This window comes from Oncorhynchus mykiss, chromosome 5 (genome assembly GCF_057628025.1).
Source record: "Oncorhynchus mykiss isolate SJ-2025 chromosome 5, ASM5762802v1, whole genome shotgun sequence".
NCBI lineage: Eukaryota > Metazoa > Chordata > Actinopteri > Salmoniformes > Salmonidae > Oncorhynchus > Oncorhynchus mykiss.
In genome coordinates, this window is record NC_143026.1 from 42,479,841 (window position 1) to 42,501,233 (window position 21,393).

At 44.4% G+C, this 21,393-nt stretch overlaps 1 protein-coding gene across 1 annotated transcript in view; it reads left to right on the top strand.

The window, feature by feature from the left end:
• Positions 1-21,393, top strand: part of LOC110522946 (A disintegrin and metalloproteinase with thrombospondin motifs 6) — a 200,384-nt gene that overhangs the window by 174,627 nt on the left and 4,364 nt on the right. Inside the window, 8 exon segments of the mRNA XM_036977579.2 lie at positions 589-722; positions 2,405-2,528; positions 5,429-5,509; positions 7,192-7,355; positions 13,695-13,833; positions 16,178-16,307; positions 18,426-18,630; positions 18,809-18,985. Of these exon segments, the coding sequence (XP_036833474.2) occupies positions 589-722; positions 2,405-2,528; positions 5,429-5,509; positions 7,192-7,355; positions 13,695-13,833; positions 16,178-16,307; positions 18,426-18,630; positions 18,809-18,985 (1,154 nt within the window).

Sequence of the window (21,393 nt, forward strand, 5' to 3'; positions counted from 1 at the left end):
GTCCTGAATGCTGATTGGCTGACAGCCATAGTATATTCAGACCGTATACCACGGGTATGACAAAACATGTATTTTTACTGCTCTAATTACATTGGTAACCAGTTTATAATAGCAATAAGGAACCTTGGGGTTTGTGGTATATGGCCAATATACCACGGCTAAGGGCTGTATCCAGGCACTCCGCGTTGCTTCGTGCGCAAGAAGAGCCCTTAGCCGTGGTATATTGGCCATATACCACATACCCCCTCGTGCCTCATTGCTTAAATAGAACATGTGTTATAATGTGTTTGAACCTGTAGTCGTTATGGCTGAACCTTAGTTTTCTGTCTGTGGCCGGTGGGTGTAGACACAGGTTATCAAAAGTCACATTGTGAGAAATGTCTCTAAGTTTGAGGTCGACGTGGTCTAGTTGGCTAAGCATGGCACTTACAATGCCAAAGGTCATGCCACCCATGTGTAAAATTATTATTATATATTAAGTTGTGTCTGATATCTCCCTACTGTATGTATAACTATGTGTACAGGAGTCGACCCCTGCCCTGTGGAGGTTTGTCCAGTACCTTCTGACCTCTGCCCTGTGTGTTCCAGGTGGCGTGAAGCCATGTGCTCTGAACTGTCTGGCGGAGGGATATAACTTCTACACCGAGCGCTCCCCGGCCGTCATCGATGGAACACGCTGCCAGGCCGACTCACTGGACATCTGCATCAATGGAGAGTGCAAGGTGAGAGAGAGAGAGAGAGAGAGAGAGAGAGAGTGTGTCTTTGTGTGTGTGTGTGTGTGTCTGTTTGTCTGTCTTGAGTGTGATAAGTGTTCTTGTGACGTAGTGGTGGTAATATTTAGGCTGTCCTTTCAATTACTGTACATTTCCCCAGATAAAAGTAGTGCTTCTGGTTCCCACGCTGTGACTCACCCCAGTCAAACAGACCCACGCTGCTTCCAGTCAGGGCCCAGCCGGTATGGTGCTGACTCCCCCATAGGAGAAACACTTTACCATGGCTATGACCTGGTTACATTGTGATAGATAAGCTAATAAACGGGATGACTGTATAACCTAATGTAATGATCCTGACCATGTGACCTGACCAGGAAACCTGACCCGACAAAACTCAGCCTGTGACTCAGTTTGTACAGTTTGTAGTCACAGTGTTTGTGTTCCTTCTTATCTCAAGGGACCTTGTTTATATGATACTGACTGACTGGGGGAAAGTGACTGAGAGACAGCAAGGAAATACCATTATCCAATATGGAACAATGTAGCGTTAGAACAAAACGTGGAGTTTCAGTCAGTTGGTTTTCATTGAGTGGTTGGCAGAGGTCTTAATCTAGACTCTTATCACAACTCAACAGATCATGTCTCGGATTGTTTTGAAGTTCTCCTCAGGAAACTGGCTACCCAGATTAACGTGGAAGTTGAGTTGAAAGACACTGTCATTTATTTCACCACTGGGCGTTTGTTTAAAATAAGGTTTGAATTTACGTTCAAAATAGGTTTATGAGTTGAAGAAAGCTGAAAATAACGTGTTTATTAAGGAGATCTGGCATCTACTGCTGTCTTTGTTCTGTGTGTGGACACTGTACAGTATGTGTACAATCGGGTTAGGGTGTGTGTGTGTGTGTGTGTGTTGGAGGTTTCTTCCCAAAAAGCACTGGGACATGTTCATTCCTAGTCACAGTCCAATGTGCCTTTTTATTTCAGCAGCAGTTGGTCTTCTAGAGTCTTCTAGAGTCTCTGACATGACGTGATTAATCTCTGGAACACCGTCTGCCTGGAGGCTGCACGGAAATACTCAAAATGCTTCATGTAGGCCTGTGCACGTGTTGGAGAACGACAAAGGGAGAGAGAGAGAACAAGGGGAAAATGAAAGCGAGAAGAAACAGATAGGGATAGAGCAGAGAAATGTGGACGGAGCGAGAGAGAGAGAGAGAGAGAGAGAGAGAGAGAGAGAGAGAGAGAGAGAGAGAGAGAGAGAGGGAGAATGAGAGCGAGGAATGTGTGAGAATAAATGTATTTTTCTCTCCTGTCATTATTATGGTGACACCCATTAATTATCCTTATCACATTTTAGAGGAGTCTACACAACTCTGAGATACTCACTTTACCGTAACTCTCTAAAAGAGACTGGCAGTTCAACGACTGTTCAGCGACTGTTCAGTCTGACCCTCTCGTCCAACTGTCGTTCTACGGTTGCTAATCACTTACTGTCCAATCATGAGTTAGCGTTTTAACTGACGTAAAACTGCTGCTCCATGCAGCTTCCACAGACTTGAAGTCACTTCTTCAGCACTTTTCTTTATTACTATGGTATTACTATGGTATTACTACAGTATTATTAAACAGTGGCGTTACTATGGTATAAGTTATACTTAAAGTAATATAACATGGTACTCTGTCTCCTCTCTCAGCACGTAGGCTGTGACAACATCCTGGGTTCGGACGCCAAGGAGGACCGCTGTCGGGTGTGTGGAGGGGACGGCAGCACCTGTGAGGCCACAGAGGGACTGTTCAATGACTCCCTACCCAGAGGCGGTAAGACCCAGTCTGGGGACAGAACTTGACAGGGCTCTTTACTTCAGGTGTGCAAATGTTTTAGTTCCATCCAAACTGAAGAAAAAGGTGAAGGGTCTCCCCTCTGAGCAAGTACACGTAGTGGGAGAGTAGTATGTACACTGAGAGGACAAATATTAGGAACACCTTCCTCATATTGAGTTGCACCCCCTTTTACTCTCAGAACAGCCTCAGTTCATCGGGACTACAAGGTGTCGAAAGCGTTCCACTGGGATGCTGGACCATGTCGACTCCAATGATTCCCACAGTTGTGTCAAGGTGGCTGGATGTCCTTTGGGTGGTGGACCATTGCTGATACACACAGGAAACTGTTGAGTGTGAAAAACCCAGCAGCGTTGCAGTTCTTGACACACTCAAACCGGTGCGCCTGGCACCTACTACCATACCCCGTTCAAAGGCACTTAAATCTTTTGTCTTGCCCACTCCGTGTCTCAGTTGTTTCAAGGCTTACAAATCCTCCTTTAAGTGGATTTAACAGGTAACATCAATAAGGGTTCAGAGCTTTCACCTGGATTCACCTGGTCATTCTAGGTCGTGGAAAGAGCAGGTGTTCCCAATGTTTTGTACACTCGGTGTAGAGATGTGTAACGTGTAAAGAAGAGAGGCTCAGAGAAGAGGACTGTGTAATGTAGAGGAGACAGCAGTGTAAAGAAGAGAGGCTCAGAGAAGAGGACTGTGTAATGTAGAGAAGACAGCAGTGTAAAGAAGAGAGGCTCAGAGAAGAGGACTGTGTAATGTAGAGAAGACAGCAGTGTAAAGAAGGGAGGATCAGAGAAGAGGACTGTGTAATGTAGAGGAGACAGCAGTGTAAAGAAGGGAGGCTCAGAGAAGAGGACTGTGTAATGTAGAGGAGACAGCAGTGTAAAGAAGAGAGGCTCAGAGAAGAGGACTGTGTAATGTAGAGGAGACAGCAGTGTAAAGAAGAGAGGCTCAGAGAAGAGGACTGTGTAATGTAGAGAAGACAGCAGTGTAAAGAAGGGAGGATCAGAGAAGAGGACTGTGTAATGTAGAGGAGACAGCAGTGTAAAGAAGGGAGGATCAGAGAAGAGGACTGTGTAATGTAGAGGAGACAGCAGTGTAAAGAAGAGAGGCTCAGAGAAGAGGACTGTGTAATGTAGAGAAGACAGCAGTGTAAAGAAGGGAGGATCAGAGAAGAGGACTGTGTAATGTAGAGGAGACAGCAGTGTAAAGAAGAGAGGCTCAGAGAAGAGGACTGTGTAATGTAGAGAAGACAGCAGTGTAAAGAAGGGAGGATCAGAGAAGAGGACTGTGTAATGTAGAGGAGACAGCAGTGTAAAGAAGAGAGGCTCAGAGAAGAGGACTGTGTAATGTAGAGAAGACAGCAGTGTAAAGAAGGGAGGATCAGAGAAGAGGACTGTGTAATGTAGAGGAGACAGCAGTGTAAAGAAGAGAGGATCAGAGAAGAGGACTGTGTAATGTAGAGGAGACAGCAGTGTAAAGAAGAGAGGCTCAGAGAAGAGGACTGTGTAATGTAGAGAAGACAGCAGTGTAAAGAAGGGAGGATCAGAGAAGAGGACTGTGTAATGTAGAGGAGACAGCAGTGTAAAGAAGAGAGGCTCAGAGAAGAGGACTGTGTAATGTAGAGAAGACAGCAGTGTAAAGAAGGGAGGATCAGAGAAGAGGACTGTGTAATGTAGAGGAGACAGCAGTGTAAAGAAGAGAGGCTCAGAGAAGAGGACTGTGTAATGTAGAGGAGACAGCAGTGTAAAGAAGAGAGGATCAGAGAAGAGGACTGTGTAATGTAGAGGAGACAGCAGTGTAAAGAAGAGAGGCTCAGAGAAGAGGACTGTGTAATGTAGAGGAGACAGCAGTGTAAAGAGAGGATCAGAGAAGAGGACTGTGTAATGTAGAGGAGACAGCAGTGTAAAGAAGAGAGGATCAGAGAAGAGGACTGTGTAATGTAGAGGAGACAGCAGTGTAAAGAAGAGAGGATCAGAGAAGAGGACTGTGTAATGTAGAGGAGACAGCAGTGTAAAGAAGGGAGGATCAGAGAAGAGGACTGTGTAATGTAGAGGAGACAGCAGTGTAAAGAAGAGAGGATCAGAGAAGAGGACTGTGTAATGTAGAGGAGACAGCAGTGTAAAGAAGAGAGGATCAGAGAAGAGGACTGTGTAATGTAGAGGAGACAGCAGTGTAAAGAAGAGAGGATCAGAGAAGAGGACTGTGTAATGTAGAGAAGACAGCAGTGTAAAGAAGGGAGGATCAGAGAAGAGGACTGTGTAATGTAGAGGAGACAGCAGTGTAAAGAAGAGAGGCTCAGAGAAGAGGACTGTGTAATGTAGAGAAGACAGCAGTGTAAAGAAGAGAGGCTCAGAGAAGAGGACTGTGTAATGTAGAGAAGACAGCAGTGTGTAGAGAAGAGTATGTGTTTCATAGCGAGTCCATTCCCCTGTGCATTCTGAAAGCTGCCAAACACCACAAGTTTGTAAGCACTTTCCGGGAGACACATCCTCGTGCAGAAAGGCAAGGTAAAAACTCAGGAACGTATTGTCTTTTTGGCAGAGCAGCCCTGTCCTAGAGCCAACAGAGCACTGTAGCCAAACACTTCTGTGTGTTCCCCCCACCCACCCCACCCCCCTTTGTCACCCAATGATAAAGCGTATGGTTTTGGGAGTTGAGAAACATGTTGTCAAAACATAAATGGAAACATAATATATTTGCATTAATTACATCATCCGGTGAAGGACTCGGAGTGGAGATATGGCTTCATCCTGGCTCTGGTTCCAAGACTAGTCTATAGGGAGGCAAAAGCACTTTCTCCTTCTATGGTATGTCCAGTAATGCATCTAAAAAACAAATTTGCTGTGTCTCTGTAATGGTGGTGTCCTTTTCTCTACCAGGTTACATGGAGGTTGTTCTGATACCAAGGGGATCAGTCCACATAGAAATCCAAGAAGTCTCCATGTCCAAGAACTACATCGGTAAGTGACCTCTTTCCAACGCTATACGGGACAGGACGGTCGTCGTTCGAATGATTTTGATCATCCTGTGTTTCTTCACAGTCTCTACATCTGAAAAGGTTCTAAGTCCATAACTCCACACAATTAGTGCTACACTACTGTGAAGCAGTTTGAAATGAACCTGTTTCATATGGGAGGGTATTGCTTCAGTTCCTGGTTTAAAGATTCTGGTTTCCGCACCACCTCGTGCTTTCTCAGTCGAGAGCAGAGCAGACAATGTATTTCTACACTGAAATGAACAGCTTCGACATTAGAGAAAATATTCAGCCTTTGGAGTCTTTGGCGTTGGTCTCTCCCTCTGGAACGTTGGTCTCTCCCTCTGGAACGTTGGTCTCTCCCTCTGGAACGTTGGTCTCTCCATCTTCGTTCCAGACGAAAACGGAACAACATTCACAGCTCTGACAGTCGGCATCAAAACAATCAAACAAGCCCGTTTAGTGTTGTTGTCGTGGGCTGACATTAACGAGGGAGTTTAGCCGTGTGACCGAGTGGTGAATTTACAGCTCAGGTTGTTGACGGAGGACTGAAGTCAGGCTTTGAAACGTCAGGCGCTGTTCGATTTACAGCCCCGCGGCGACAGCCCTGAGGCCCTCATGGATTCAAGTGGATAGCAGAATATTTATATATCAACATTTGTTTTATTTGATACATACGTTTTAACGCCACTTTGTGTCCTATTGTGTAGACGGCACTCTCTATGTCCCTTCCAAGTAATGTGTGACAGGCCCTGTGACAGGCCCTAAAAGCTGTGGGAGTATTTGTTCTTGGTAAAGTTGTGTGAGGCTGCCTTTAGCAGTGGAGATGGACTGAGAGCTCACTGTTTGAATGTGCAGACGAGGTGGCAGTAAAGACTGCATTCTGTAAGCTATCCCCCAAAACAGGAGGAGTCACGTAAGTATTGTTGTAATGAAGTGCGTAAATGCTGCAAAGTGCATACGCATGAGGAATCAGCTAGAGACAGATAGAGAGAGAGGGAACACAGTGTTTGGATCGTTTCTCCTCAATTTGGCCCCATTTCAACTCTGAGAAAATGGATATTTTGAGATGTGTTGTGCTTGGAGACGACTTCTTTGTTTTGACGACCAGCAGGAATGGTATTCATGGGATTCTTCCAAGCTTTCACCTGAAGAGTGTGTGCGTGTGTGAGTTTTCTCTTTCCCTCTGAAAGGTGAGAGAGTGTGTGTGTGTGTGTGTGTGTGTGTGTGTGTGTGTGTGTGTGTGTGTGTGTGTGTGTGCGTGCGTGCGTGCGTGCGTGCGTGCGTGCGCGCGTGTGTGTGAGCTCGCCCTGAGTGCTGCACAGTGTCTGTTGAGGAAAAGAAATTTGCCAATGACATCAGGAGAGGACGCCGGTGTTGATGATGAATGATGGTGATGACATCACACCAAAACACTGCCACCACCTGTTGTCTTGGCTACCGTTCCTGGGTAGTCTTTGGCTCACCACTCTTGTCAGCATTTTAACAGGCTGCTATTTTAGCTGTAGGGGGTTCAGTGAACTAGACTCAACCCTGCCTGAGAGCTGAAAATGTGTCTTAGCAACGCCAGCGCATTCCTCCTACCTAGGCTTTATCTCAGTGGGCTATCACGGTGCCGTGGGTACAAATCCAACTAGAAACCTTCTTCTATCGGTGCCTTTCTTGTAGCGTTGAAGTCAGAGGGAGATGACTACTTCATCAACGGAGCGTGGACCATCGACTGGCCCAGGAAGTTTGACATCGCAGGGACAGCGTTCCACTACAAGAGGCCACTTGACGAACCTGAGTCGCTAGAGGCCCTGGGGGCCACCACGGACAACCTAGTCGTCATGGTAACCACATTTGACTGTTTTGTTGTGTGTTGAGTAAACAATGTGGGAGGGGTTTGTCTTTGACATAGTAAGAGGATCAAACACAAAAAGGGCTTTTTCATGCATCTTTCAGCCCACCGGGTGTCCTTAGTCAATTTGGGGGGTGGGGGTGGGGGGGGGGGGATTCCATGAAAAAGGGAATTTAACAAAGACAACCTTCAGATGTTACTCATTTGAATCGACATGAAGCACAACAGCTGCTCCCAGCAATCCTTAGCTGACCTTCAGGCCAGTAAGACTGTGCTGGTTCGGGGTTTACTACAGTATATACAGCAACGTAGATATTGAAAAAGCCATTTCTGGCTCAATTCAAATGCAAGTGGACATGTGTTTTGGTGAGGGTGTGTGTTTATGTTTGCGAGCGTGTTCTGGCTTGTGAAAACCTGCGCGTGTATGTGCACGGGTGTATGTCGGTGTAATGCCTGGATGTCTGTGTGTGTGTGTCTGCGTTTATGTTTCTTTAAGCCATCCCACTCCATGGCCCTCAGGACCGCAGTGGCTTTTGCCTGGACATGAATAGTGGAAATACCAGACCCCACAGCACCACTGGAATAGGGCTGGGGTTAACCTGGTTAGGGTTAGGAATAAACAGAGCTGTCCATCCCACCACAGGCCATTCCATTGTGGCAACTGAAAAACGGTATCATTCCTATGTTCCCTTGCACCAAATACTGCATCAAATACTGCACCAAGTACACTAACATAAACACAGTGCTCATTGGATGATTAGAGTCTCCGCTGCCGTACTGTACAGTAAGAGGAACACGTAACAACTCTTTACTGGGGACTTATTCTATATTTCAATAATGAATCATTCGATTTTTTTACATTGTGTTAATGATGGCAGATTGACATTTCCACGTTTTTTTCAAGATGAGTGATCAGAAGAGAATCGCTCAACCCATCGGGTATCTCACTACGGCCCCATTTGCCCTGTCTTGAAATATTTATTTTTTTTATTTTATTTTACCTTTATTTAACCAGGTAGGCAAGTTGAGAACAAGTTCTCATTTACAATTGCGACCTGGCCAAGATAAAGCAAAGCAGTTCGACAGATACAACAACACAGAGTTACACATGGAGTAAAACAAACATACAGTCAATAATAAAGTATAAACAAGTCTATATACAATGTGAGCAAATGAGGTGAGAAGGGAGGTAAAGGCAAAAAAAGGCCTAGGTGGCAAGGTAAATACAATATAGCAAGTAAAACACTGGAATGGTAGTTTTGCAATGGAAGAATGTGCAAAGTAGAAATAAAAATAATGGGGTGCAAAGGAGCAAAATAAATAAATAAATTAAATACAGTTGGGAAAGAGGTAGTTGATAGGGCTAAATTATATGTGGGCTATGTACAGGTGCAGTAATCTGTGAGCTGCTCTGACAGTTGGTGCTTAAAGCTAGTGAGGGAGATAAGTGTTTCCAGTTTCAGAGATTTTTGTAGTTCGTTCCAGTCATTGGCAGCAGAGAACTGGAAAGAGAGACGGCCAAAGAAAGAATTGGTTTTGGGGGTGACTAGAGAGATATATCTGCTGGAGCGTGTGCTACAGGTGGGAGATGCTATGGTGACCAGCGAGCTGAGATAAGGGGGGACTTTACCTAGCAGGGTCTTGTAGATGACATGGAGCCAGTGGGTTTGGCGACGAGTATGAAGCGAGGGCCAACCAACGAGAGCGTACAGGTCGCAATGGTGGGTAGTATATGGGGCTTTGGTGACAAAACGGATTGCACTGTGATAGACTGCATCCAGTTTGTTGAGTAGGGTATTGGAGGCTATTTTGTAAATTACATCGCCAAAGTCGAGGATTGGTAGGATGGTCAGTTTTACAAGGGTATGTTTGGCAGCATGAGTGAAGGATGCTTTGTTGCGAAATAGGAAGCCAATTCTAGATTTAACTTTGGATTGGAGATGTTTGATATGGGTCTGGAAGGAGAGTTTACAGTCTAACCAGACACCTAAGTATTTGTAGTTGTCCACGTATTCTAAGTCAGAGCCGTCCAGAGTAGTGATGTTGGACAGGCGGGTAGGTGCAGGTAGTGATCGGTTGAAGAGCATGCATTTAGTTTTACTTGTATTTAAGAGCAGTTGGAGGCCACGGAAGGAGAGTTGTATGGCATTGAAGCTTGCCTGGAGGGTTGTTAACACAGTGTCCAAAGAAGGGCCGGAAGTATACAGAATGGTGTCGTCTGCGTAGAGGTGGATCAGAGACTCACCAGCAGCAAGAGCGACCTCATTGATGTATACAGAGAAGAGAGTCGGTCCAAGAATTGAACCCTGTGGCACCCCCATAGAGACTGCCAGAGGTCCGGACAACAGACCCTCAGATTTGACACACTGAACTCTATCAGAGAAGTAGTTGGTGAACCAGGCGAGGCAATCATTTGAGAAACCAAGGCTGTTGAGTCTGCCGATGAGGATGTGGTGATTGACAGAGTCGAAAGCCTTGGCCAGATCAATGAATACGGCTGCACAGTAATGTTTCTTATCGATGGCGGTTAAGATATCGTTTAGGACCTTGAGCGTGGCTGAGGTGCACCCATGACCAGCTCTGAAACCAGATTGCATAGCAGAGAAGGTATGGTGAGATTCAAAATGGTCGGTAATCTGTTTGTTGACTTGGCTTTCGAAGACCTTAGAAAGGCATGGTAGGATAGATATAGGTCTGTAGCAGTTTGGGTCAAGAGTGTCCCCCCCTTTGAAGAGGGGGATGACCGCAGCAAATATGCAGGCAGACGCGGTAAAAGTATGTTTACATTGTAATCTGACAGACAGTTTATAGCATTCCCAGAAAGCATGGATTATTGAGTCATTATTATACTGAGCAAAAATATAAACGCAACATTAGGCCGTAATCTATGGATTTCACATGACTGGGAATACAGATATGCGTGGATCAGAAAACCAGTGTGGATCAGAAAACCAGTCAGTGTCTGGTGTGACCACCATTTGCCTCATGCAGCGCGACACATTTCCTTCGTATAGAGTTGATCAAGCTGTTGATTGTGGCCTGTAGAATGTTGTCCCACTCCTCTGCAATGGTTGTGTGAAGTTGCTGGATATTGGCGGGAACTGCAACACACTGTCATATGTGTCTGGTGAGTATGCAGGCCATGAAAGAACTGGGAAATGTTCAGCTTCCAGGAATTGTGTATAGATCCTTGCGACATGTGTTTCCTTGTATAGATCCTTGTTTCATGCTGAAACATGAGGTGATGGCGGCGGAGGAATGGCACAACAATGGGCCTCAGGATCTCGTCACGTTATCTCTGTGCGTTCAATTTGCCATCGATAAAATGCAGTTGTGTTCGTTGTCCATAGCTTATGCCTGCCCCATACCATTACCCCCCTGCCACCATGGGGCACTCTGTTCACTACAGTGACATCAGCAAGCGGTTGTGAGGCCGGTTGGACATACTGCCAAATTCTGTAAAATGATGTTGCAGGCAGTTTATGGTAGAGAAATTAACATTAAATTCTCTGGCAACAGCTCTGTTGGGCATTCCTGCAGTCAGCATGCCAATTGCAAGATTCCCCTAAAACTTGAGACATCTGTGGCATTGTGTTGTCTGAAAAGACTGCAACATTTTAGAGTGGACTTTTATTGTCCCCCAGCACAAGGTGCACCTGTGTAATTTTGTGTAGATCGTTGACAAATCTACAATTAAATCCATTTATATCCTACCTTGTAACCCAACAAAATGGGCTGTCAAGGGGTGTGAATACTCTCTGAAGGCACTGTAGGTCAACATTTGTAATGGATGCGCTCTGTTTATTCTCCAAATTCTGTCGCCAAGTGGATTATGATACTGGAGAATGATCTGATATCACTATATCATTCATTTTTAAATCCAGTAAATAGAAAATAATGCAGTCAATTCTTGAATAGCATTTCTTACTTTGAGAAAGAAAAAAATAGTATATTTCGTAGTTAATAATACTCTCTAGGTGTCCTGTAAATCATTTACATTTTCAGCCTAAATGTTAATTTTTTTATTACCACATCTGTCAATCTTATCGAATGTATAATTTAGGTCACCTGCTAAATAATGGTTTATTTATCTAATATAGGTAAAAACACCACTTTCCCCTGGTGGGATATACGGTGCATTCGGAAACTATTCAGACCCCTTCCCTTTTTCCACATTTTGTGACGTTACAGCCTTATTCTAAAAATGATAAGATTAAACTTTTTTTCTCATCAATCTAAACACAATGCCCCATAATGACTAAGTGAAAACAGTTTTTTAGAATTTTCTTTGCTAATTTATGAAGAATAAAAACTGAAATACCTTATTTACGTATTTAAGTATTCAGACCCTTTGCTATGAGACTCTAAATTGATCTCAGGTGCATCCTGTTTCTATTGATCATCCTTGAGATGTTTTTACAACTTGATTGGAGTCCACCTGTGGTAAATTAAATTGATTGTGCATAATTAGGAAAGGCACACACCTGTCTATATAAGGTCCCACAGTTGAAAGTGCATGTCAGAGCAAAAACCAACCCATGAGGTCGAAGGAATTGTCCGTAGAGCTCCGAGACAGGATTGTGTCGAGGCACAGATATGGGGAAGGGTACCAAAACATGTCTGGAGCATTGAAGGTCCCCAAAGAACACAGTGGCCTCCATCATTCTTAAATGGAAGAACTTTGGAACCACCAAGGCTCTTCCTAGAGCTGGCCCCCCAGCCAAACTGAGCAATCAGGGGAGAAGGGCCTTGTTCAGGGAAATTACCAAGAACCTGATGGTCACGCTGACAGAACTCTTGAGTTCCTCAGTGGAAATGGGAGAACCTTCCCGAAGGACAACCATCTCTGCAGCACTCCACAAATCAGGCCTTTATGGTAGAGTGGCCAGACGGAAGCCACTCCTGCTTGGAGTTTGCCAAAAGGCACCTAAAGACTCTCAGACCATGAGAACAAGATTCTCTGGTCTGATGAAACCAAGATTTAACTATTTGGCCTGAATGCCACATCTGGAGGAAACCTGGCACCATCCCAGCATGGTGGCAGCATCATGCTGTGGGGATGTTTTTCAGCAGCAGGAACTGGGAGACTAGTCAGGATCGAGGAAAAGATGAACGGAGCAAAGTACAGAAAGATCCTTGATGAAAATCTGCTCCAGACCTCAGACTGGGGTGAAGGTTCACCTTCCAACAGGACAACAACCCTAAGCACACAGCCAAGACCACGCAGGAGTGGCTTCGGGATAAGTCTCTGAATGTCTCTGAATGTCCTTGAGTGGCCCAGCCAAAGCCCGGACTTGAACCCGATTGAACATCTCTGGAGGGACCTGAAAATAGCTGTGCAGCAACGCTCCCCATCCAACCTAACGAAGCTTGAGAGGATCTGCAGAGAAGAATAGGAGAAACTCCCCAAATACAGGTGTGCCAAGTTTGTAGCGTCATACACAAGAAGACTCGAGGCTGTAATTTATGCCAAAGGTGCTTCAACAAAGTACTGAGTAAAGGGTCTGAATACTTATATAAATGTGATATTTCAGTTGTTTATTTTTTATACATTTGCTAAAAATGTAATGGGGTATTGAGTGTAGATTGATGAGGGGGAAAAAACATTGAATCCATTTCAGAATAAGGCTGTAACGTAACAAAATGTGGAAGAAGTCAAGGGGTCTGAATACTTTCCGAATGCACAATACATTGAACTCAATGTGTATTTTTCACCATGTAAGGTAGAAAACAGCCTTCTTGGTCCATGTGTTGGGATATAAGGGGAAATGGTGTATTCTTATTTATCAGGATGCCTACACCTCTGCTTTAACTACAGTTGGTGGCAGCATATGACTCTCCAACCCAGCTCCTCTTTAAATGTTACATTTCTCCTATTTTTCAATGTAACCACGTCGGCTGACATTCTCTTTAGGTGTTTGAGAACCAAATGCTTTTCCCTCCCCATGTAGACCTTGCACATTCCATGTGATAAGTTGGAATTTTCTATACTTGTATAGAATCAAAGTTAACCTTCTCTGTTCCGTCTAGTAAAACATATTAGCTGACATGACATATGAGGGCGGTGGGCATTCCATAGAATGGGAGGATCATAGTATTAATACATAGTTATTGTATACATTACATATATAGAGTGGTGTGGGCATGTGGGCTGAGCAGACATTTAATGAAAAACATTTTGAAAAAGCACAAAAAAAAAAACACAAAGCAAAATAGTTGTTTCATTTCGGATGATTTCAATTCAGGACCTGCACTTAAAATGAATTCATATGGAACTGAAGCCAACGCTGCAAATGTGATAAATCAAACCATGTCTTCCTCTCACTTCCAGGTTCTTCTCCAGGAGCAGAACATGGGAATCCGTTATAAGTTTAACGTTCCCATCCAGAGGACAGGAAGTGGGGACAATGAGGTGGGCTTCTCCTGGCACCATCTGGCCTGGTCCGACTGCTCCGCCACCTGTGCTGGAGGTATGCAACTGCAACAACCAACCACATGCCCATATATGGCTCTGACCTGGTCCTGTTCATTTGGCACCAAACAAGAGAAAACATTTTGAAACGGGGTACTTGAAGTTATCCAATGCTCCCAGTCCAATAAAGAAGCACATTTTTTTGCTTTCTGTTGCAAAACACTATGGCTATGTTCAACATTGTGCCCTACGGAACACAATACTGTAAATATGGAGACTGTGGGGAGCATGGGTTTAGGTGTCAGAGATCTATGGCTTTTTAAAAGTGCTGTTCTAGCTATCTGGTAATGGAATATGGTTACACACTGTCGACATCTTTATTGTTTTCTTTACAATAACAGTAGCTTTCTCCAACATGAGATACATTGTGTCTTGTGTGTCTTTCCAGTCCGGACCAACCAATACTTATCGAAATACTGGAGAATACTGTGGGGTAACCCAGTATGATAATTTCACATGGGTTTGTAGGATCATAACTTTATTGCTTTCTAAATGTAATTTCAGCTTTTAAGTCAAACTTAATATGCGTTTTCCATATTTAAACCAGGCACATGAATATGGTGTAATTTCTATGAATGAGCTGCTTTGCATATCTTCGGGTTAACCAGGGCTAGCTAGCATACAATCTGGCTTGCCAGAGATACTACGGTCTGCCGCTCGAAAACCCTTGTCCTACTGCATGCTGAAACCTCCTCACTCTGAAACCACAGGGAAATGTCAACCACTGCCTCAAGAATGACTAAACCAACTAATTTTAACCCCAAAAGCCATGGGCTTTTATGAAGAAATAAATACTGTTCCTCTCCAGCTGTCGAGCATGGCCACTAAATGCCTTCAATATTTGAACAAAGAACACATACACAGAACTGAAAAAGACCCCAAAATAGAGCTCCTGGGAAAGGAGATCTGTGCAAAGAGCTACAGATATCATATCATATAGATGTTTATACCGTAGCATTGTAATATGTATATTACATTTTGGCTTTTGGGACTTCTACCAAGCAACACTTTACAACATATCAAAATCAATATAACAGATCCGTACGTTTTGGATGTGGGCCTTCAAATCATATAGCCGTTGAATTTAGCTGACGCTGCTAATCGTAACATTTCAGTTAAGGCATCCCAGTGCTAACACAGCCTTTTAAAAACACCTTCGGGCATCCAGGCAACTTCACTGCCCTCTCCAAGCATGATACTTTAACACCAATCCATATATCAGCTGTACTATGGGTGTGTATACCACTATACAAATGCCACTATACGAAGGAAAGCAAGCAGGCACGCACTCACACTCGCTCTCTGTCACCTTACGCACACGTGCATATCTCCTTGCACCAGTCAGACCAACATGGCGTTCACCTCGTCCCCAGGCTCAATTGATACTGCATATACAGCCTGGGAAACAGTGTGCAACAAAGTGAGGACTTGGCGTCGGTTAAAATCGAGGCGGAAGAGAGCCTGCTACAGCTGCATTAGATGGCACAATCAACATAAATGGTCTATCACCGGGACCACTCACCTCCTTGGTCAGTGTGCTGCTCGCACTTCAAAAATCCAAAAGGGGAGGTTCTAAGGGTTCTGCTAGGTAGTGACGATGGACGGAGAGATCAGCCAATTAAAATCAGCTGTTGTGTCGTCCGCTCCTGCCACAGACTTCCAGTCAAGTCCCGTTCTGAGGCGCTTGGAAACCAGACGTCTTGGCAGAGCAAGAGCCGGTTGGTGGGCAAGATTAGTATGGTGTAGGTCCTAGGATATGTCCCATGGGACCCCATACACACACACACACACACACACACACACACACACACACACACACACACACACACACACACACACACACACACACACACACACACACACACACACACACACACACACACACACACACACACACACACACACACACACACACACACACACACAGAGAGAGTTGGGTGACAGCGATACGGTCGTCCTCAGACTCTGCGCCAGCAGTCAAAGTAAAGAGCTGCTCCGTAAAAGTGATTTTTTTTACCAACATATCCTGTAAGGCACCAGGCATTTACACATCTGGGTTTACCACAGACTGAGACCATCCCTTAAGTCTCCACCCAAACACAGACACACTGCACCGTAGGGAGCTGCCTGCTGCACTCTGGTTCATGTGCAGGAGAATAAGAAGGTGATTTTGGTACTGTATTTTCTTACATTTTCAGGAATCCAAAGTTAATCAGGGAAATGGGTGTCGTGTGTGTGTGTTTGCTCCCCTTCTCAAGTCAGGGTTCCCAGGAAGTGATGCATCAAACAGGAAGAGGCTGGACAATAACTGGGTGTTGTGCGTGTTCCCCCTTCTCTGTTAGGTTCTCAGAAGCAGGAAGTGCTGTGTAAGCGTCTGGATGATAACTCGGTGGTGCAGAACAGCTACTGTGACCCAGACAACAAACCTCCGGAGAACCAGAGGTCCTGCAACACTGAACCGTGCCCTCCGGAGTACGTACAGTAAGACTTTCATCTACAATACAGGACAATACGGTTCAATTCAATACTATACAGTGGTCATGTACAGTATCTGCCCCCCCAGAGTATGTAAGACTACCAGTCACTCTCAAACTCTCACAATTCAATACAATACAATACATCACAATACAATACAATGCCATACAATGTAATACAATCCAATACAATACCATACAATGTAATACCATACAATGCAATACAATACATTACAATACAATGCAATACAATACAATACAATGCAATACAATACCATACAATGTAATACAATACAATACAATGCAATGCAATGCAATACAATACAACACAATACAATATATTACAATACAATGTAATACAATGCTATATAATACAATGTAATACAATACCATACAATGTAATACAATACAACACAATGCAATACAATACAATGCAATCAAATACAATGCATTGCAATAGAATGCAATACAATGCAGTGGTCACGTACAGTACCTGCTCCCCAGGTAAGACCCTCAGACTCTATTAACCTAATGTCCATCTTGGAAAAGAAAGATATCCTGCTAAACTATGCTGGATGGGTGTACTGTATGCTACCTTGGCTCACAGGAAATACTAAAACTGGTGTTGGACCACTTATTACATACAACCAGAGACCAACCAATAGTCGATAGTGGGTGAAGTGGGTTCAGAAGACTACACAAGCGTTTAGGTCTATCCTAAGCTCCAGTTAAGACTATTTCGTAGAAAAACGATAACGACTTGCTATATTAATTTGCCTTCAAGGAGTCCCTTAGCTGTAAAATGTGTTTTGAAGAAAATGCTAAAATAAAACGGCAATGATTTATAACTTCATATGTTAACTCTTTTCGAAGCTTGTTTTATGCCCAAGAATGAAAATGCTGAAAATGACCACCTGCGTTTAATTGTATTGGCTAGCTTACGCTATGAACCGTCGAGGGATAATGTACGCGCGAGCGCGTGTGTCCGTCTCTGTGTGAGTGAGTGGTGAGTGCACGCACGCATCCTTGAGAGTGTGTGTGTGTGTGTGTGTGTGTGTGTGTGTGTGTGTGTGTGTGTGTGTGTGTGTGTGTGTGTGTGTATGTGTGTGTGTGTGTGTGTATGTGTGTGTGTGTGTGTGTGTGTGTGTGTGTGTGTGTGTGTGTGTGTGTGTGTGTGTGTGTGTGTGTGTGTGTGTGTGTGTGCGTGTGTGTGTGTTGTGGCCAAAAACACTTAGCCTCTGCAAGGGCTGAGGAAACGGTCAGACAGAGTTCAATCATGTCTCAGATGTTCAATTGGAGAAAAAAAAAAGGATGAAATACTTTTGGCCTATGGGCTGAAGCCGTCTGCCAACAGTGATGTGTGTGTATATTTGGGTGTAGATGAATAAGTCGTTACGGTTAGATGGGCATCTGTAATGAACTGATATGAAGCCCGTTCCTGGCTTCACTCAATGCCCAAGAAAGCTATATTTGAACTCATCAGCTCACTCCATTAATAAGGGCCAGGTTGACATAGGAACAAACACTATCTATGAGTATTCAGCTTGTTAGTGGATTCCTTTTCTTCTCTCCTCTCGGACAGCCCTTGTTGCCCGTTGCCGTATCTAAGTGAACTGCTACAGTTTTCCAATCAGGAAGGCAAACATAGTGTCCACAGTCAGGGAGAGTACTGGATCAACATGAGCGTGTAAACGTGATTGTTTTAGAATACCCAGCATGGCATGGGTGGGGGCGGGGGCGGGAGGGAGAGACCCAGATGTTGGGAGACAATGTTAATTCTCTGTACATTCCTGTGGAATGACGTAAGCCGGATCAGGAATGTAACGTCTCCCAGTCGCTGGATGTCTGTGTCGGCTGTGTTCTGACAACATGTTGTGTAGTTTGAAAAATGTGTTGCCCTTAAAGGGAATTAGTCTTGGCAGTGCACAAGAAAATATTTCCTCCAGAATATACAATTGAAGCGTATTATCCCATTTGTGATACTGCATAATACTGGGGGCCATATGAAAACACATCTGACCCATATGGTTCCAATGGGACTGTCCTCTTAAAGTGACAGTCCCATTGTTGTTCTGTTCCAGTCGTTGTTCTAATGTTGGTGATCGTGCTGTTGTAGGTGGTTTATCGGCGACTGGTCGGACTGTGGGAAGACGTGTGGCGGCGGGATGCGGACTCGGACGGTTCTGTGCATCAGGAAGATGGGGCCTGCCGAGGAGGAGACCCTGGAGGACAGCCACTGTCTGACGCACCGACCAATAGAACGAGAGGCCTGCAACAACCAGTCCTGCCCCCCCCGGTGGGTCACTCTGGATTGGTCAGAGGTAGGAGAAGGACCGCCTCTTTTTACATCCCAGCGGGGGGAATCAAACAGTTTTGTCCCCTGGGAATGCTTTGCGGGACAGCAGCAGTTGTAGGAGGGAACTAGAAATGTTTCATGTAGAAAAAAAGTCAAAGGTGAATAGTTTTATTGAGCTCGTCTGTTCTTCCTTCTGCTCCCAGTGCACGCCCAAATGTGGCCCTGGGTTCAAGCACCGCATTGTGCTGTGTAAGAGCAACGACCTGACCAAGACCTTCCCGCCCGCCCACTGTCCCTCCCACAGGAAGCCCCCCGTCAGGACCCGCTGTAGTCTGGGACGCTGTCCGCCACCTAGATGGATCCCAGGGGAATGGGGACAGGTAGGATTGGCTCCCCCTTCAGAAATCATTGCTTCCTTTCACTTTTCATTGCTTCAATATGTCTTGAGACCAGGATGTCAATGGTAAAGGTAAACGAAGCAGGTAAACGAAGCTATTCTAAGAAGAACAGACTCCAAATCCCCTGTTTTGGTGAACAGCCAACAGAATTTATGGCTTGATCATAAACTGGGGTCCCTAGAGAGCTGATCACGTGTGCCGGTCCAACCTGTCTGTCTGCCTGTGTTGTGCGTGCGTGTGTGTGTGTGTGGGACTGTGTGCTGCGGCCCCAGTCAGATCTCAACCATACCATCAACACGTGTCTGGCCCCTGTGCCCACCGGGCCACCAGGCTTACCCTCCCTTCAGATCAGGCTCTGTGGAGCCTCACATCCCAGCCTACATGTCATCTCCTCCCAATTAGACTGCCTTTATTAGGGCCCAGGCCGGCCCTGACAGATGGCCCACGTCAATGGAGGGTCTTAAGTGGGATTTGAACCAGTGACCTTTTGGCCTCCGGCAGCGAAACCGGGGAGTGAAGCACGACCTTCACAACAAGCTGCCCTTTCTATGGCTCAGGGAGAGGAGAGACAGGGGTGAGAGACAGGAGGAGGAGGAGAGGGTGAAAGGTGTAATTATAGAGGGGGAGGGAGGGGGAATGAGAGGAGGGAGAGAGGAATGGGCCAATGGGAAAGAGAAAGAAAGAGATAGAGAGAGAGGTATATACATCTCTCCTTGGCCAGTGCGTGAGAAAGTCCTTGGTCTAAACAAACTTAAAGCTCTGGTGTTACTGGTATATATTAGACCCAACAACCCTGTTGTTTGATGGGCTGATTGAAGTGGGAGCACCGGGTGATGTTGTTATGAGAACCTGGGACCAGAGCCCATGACCTCTAACCCCCCACAGTTCCTTTAATACCACAACAGTCCACCACAACCTGGTTAGGCCCCTAAATAACATCCAGGTACAGCTAGAAGCCTTCTACTACAGAACCTGAGAAATTCTCTCGTTACAGACAAGTAAGAGAAGGGAAGGGGGGAAACCTAGTCAGTTGGTCAACTGAATGCATTCAACTGAAACGTGTCTTCCGCATTCAACTCAACCCCTCTGAATCAGAGAGGTGCGGGGAGCTACCATAATTGACATCTACGTCTTTGGCGCCAAGGGAACAGTGGTTTAACTGCCTTGCTCAGGGGTAGAACGGCAGATGTTTACCTTGTCAGCTCGGGGATTCGATCCAGCAACCTTTACGGTTACTGGCCCAACGCTCTAACCACTAGGCTACCTGCTGCCCCAGAGAACTACTACGGTACAGATAATAAAATTGACAGGAGAATTGTTATGTTGGACTGATAACCCTGGCTGATGTACAGTAGTTAACTAGATGTTTCCAGCTGATGCAACTAACTGCATGTCTCTTGTGTCTATAGCTGGTCGCTACCATCTCTCTGTTCTAATGTAAACCAGCTGACTGCAGTCTGACTGATGCCCATTAAATAATTACTACTGTATCACATTCCTCCCATAATCGTCTGTGCATGTCGAATGTTCATTCTATTTCTTTACATGTTCATTCTATTTCTCTGCACGTTCACTCTATTTATTTACACGTTCATTCTATTTCTCTGCACGTTCACTCTATTTATTTACACGTTCATTCTATTTCTCTGCACGTTCACTCTATTTATTTACACGTTCATTCTATTTATTTACATGTTCATTCTATTTCTATGCACGTTCATTCTATTTCTCTGCACGTTCATTCTATTTCTATGCACGTTCACTCTATTTATTTACACGTTCATTCTATTTCTCTGCATGTTCATTCTATTTCTCTGCACGTTCATTCTATTTCTATGCACGTTCACTCTATTTATTTACACGTTCAATCTATTTCTCTGCACGTTCATTCTATTTATATGCACGTTCACTCTATTTATTTACACGTTCATTCTATTTCTCTGCATGTTCATTCTATTTCTTTACATGTTCATTCTATTTATTTACATGTTCATTCTATTTCTTTACACGTTCATTCTATTTATTTACATGTTCATTCTATTTCTTTACACGTTCATTCTATTTATTTACATGTTCATTCTATTTCTTTACATGTTCATTCTATTTCTTTACATGTTCATTCTATTTCTTTACATGTTCATTCTATTTCTTTACATGTTCATTCTATGTCTATGCACGTTCATTCTATTTCTTTACATGTTCATTCTATTTATTTACATGTTCATTCTATTTATTTACATGTTCATTCTATTTCTTTACACGTTCATTCTATTTCTCTACACGTTCATTCTATTTCTCTGCACGTTCATTCTATTTCTCTGCACGTTCATTCTATTTCTTTACATGTTCATTCTATTTATTTACATGTTCATTCTATTTATTTACACGTT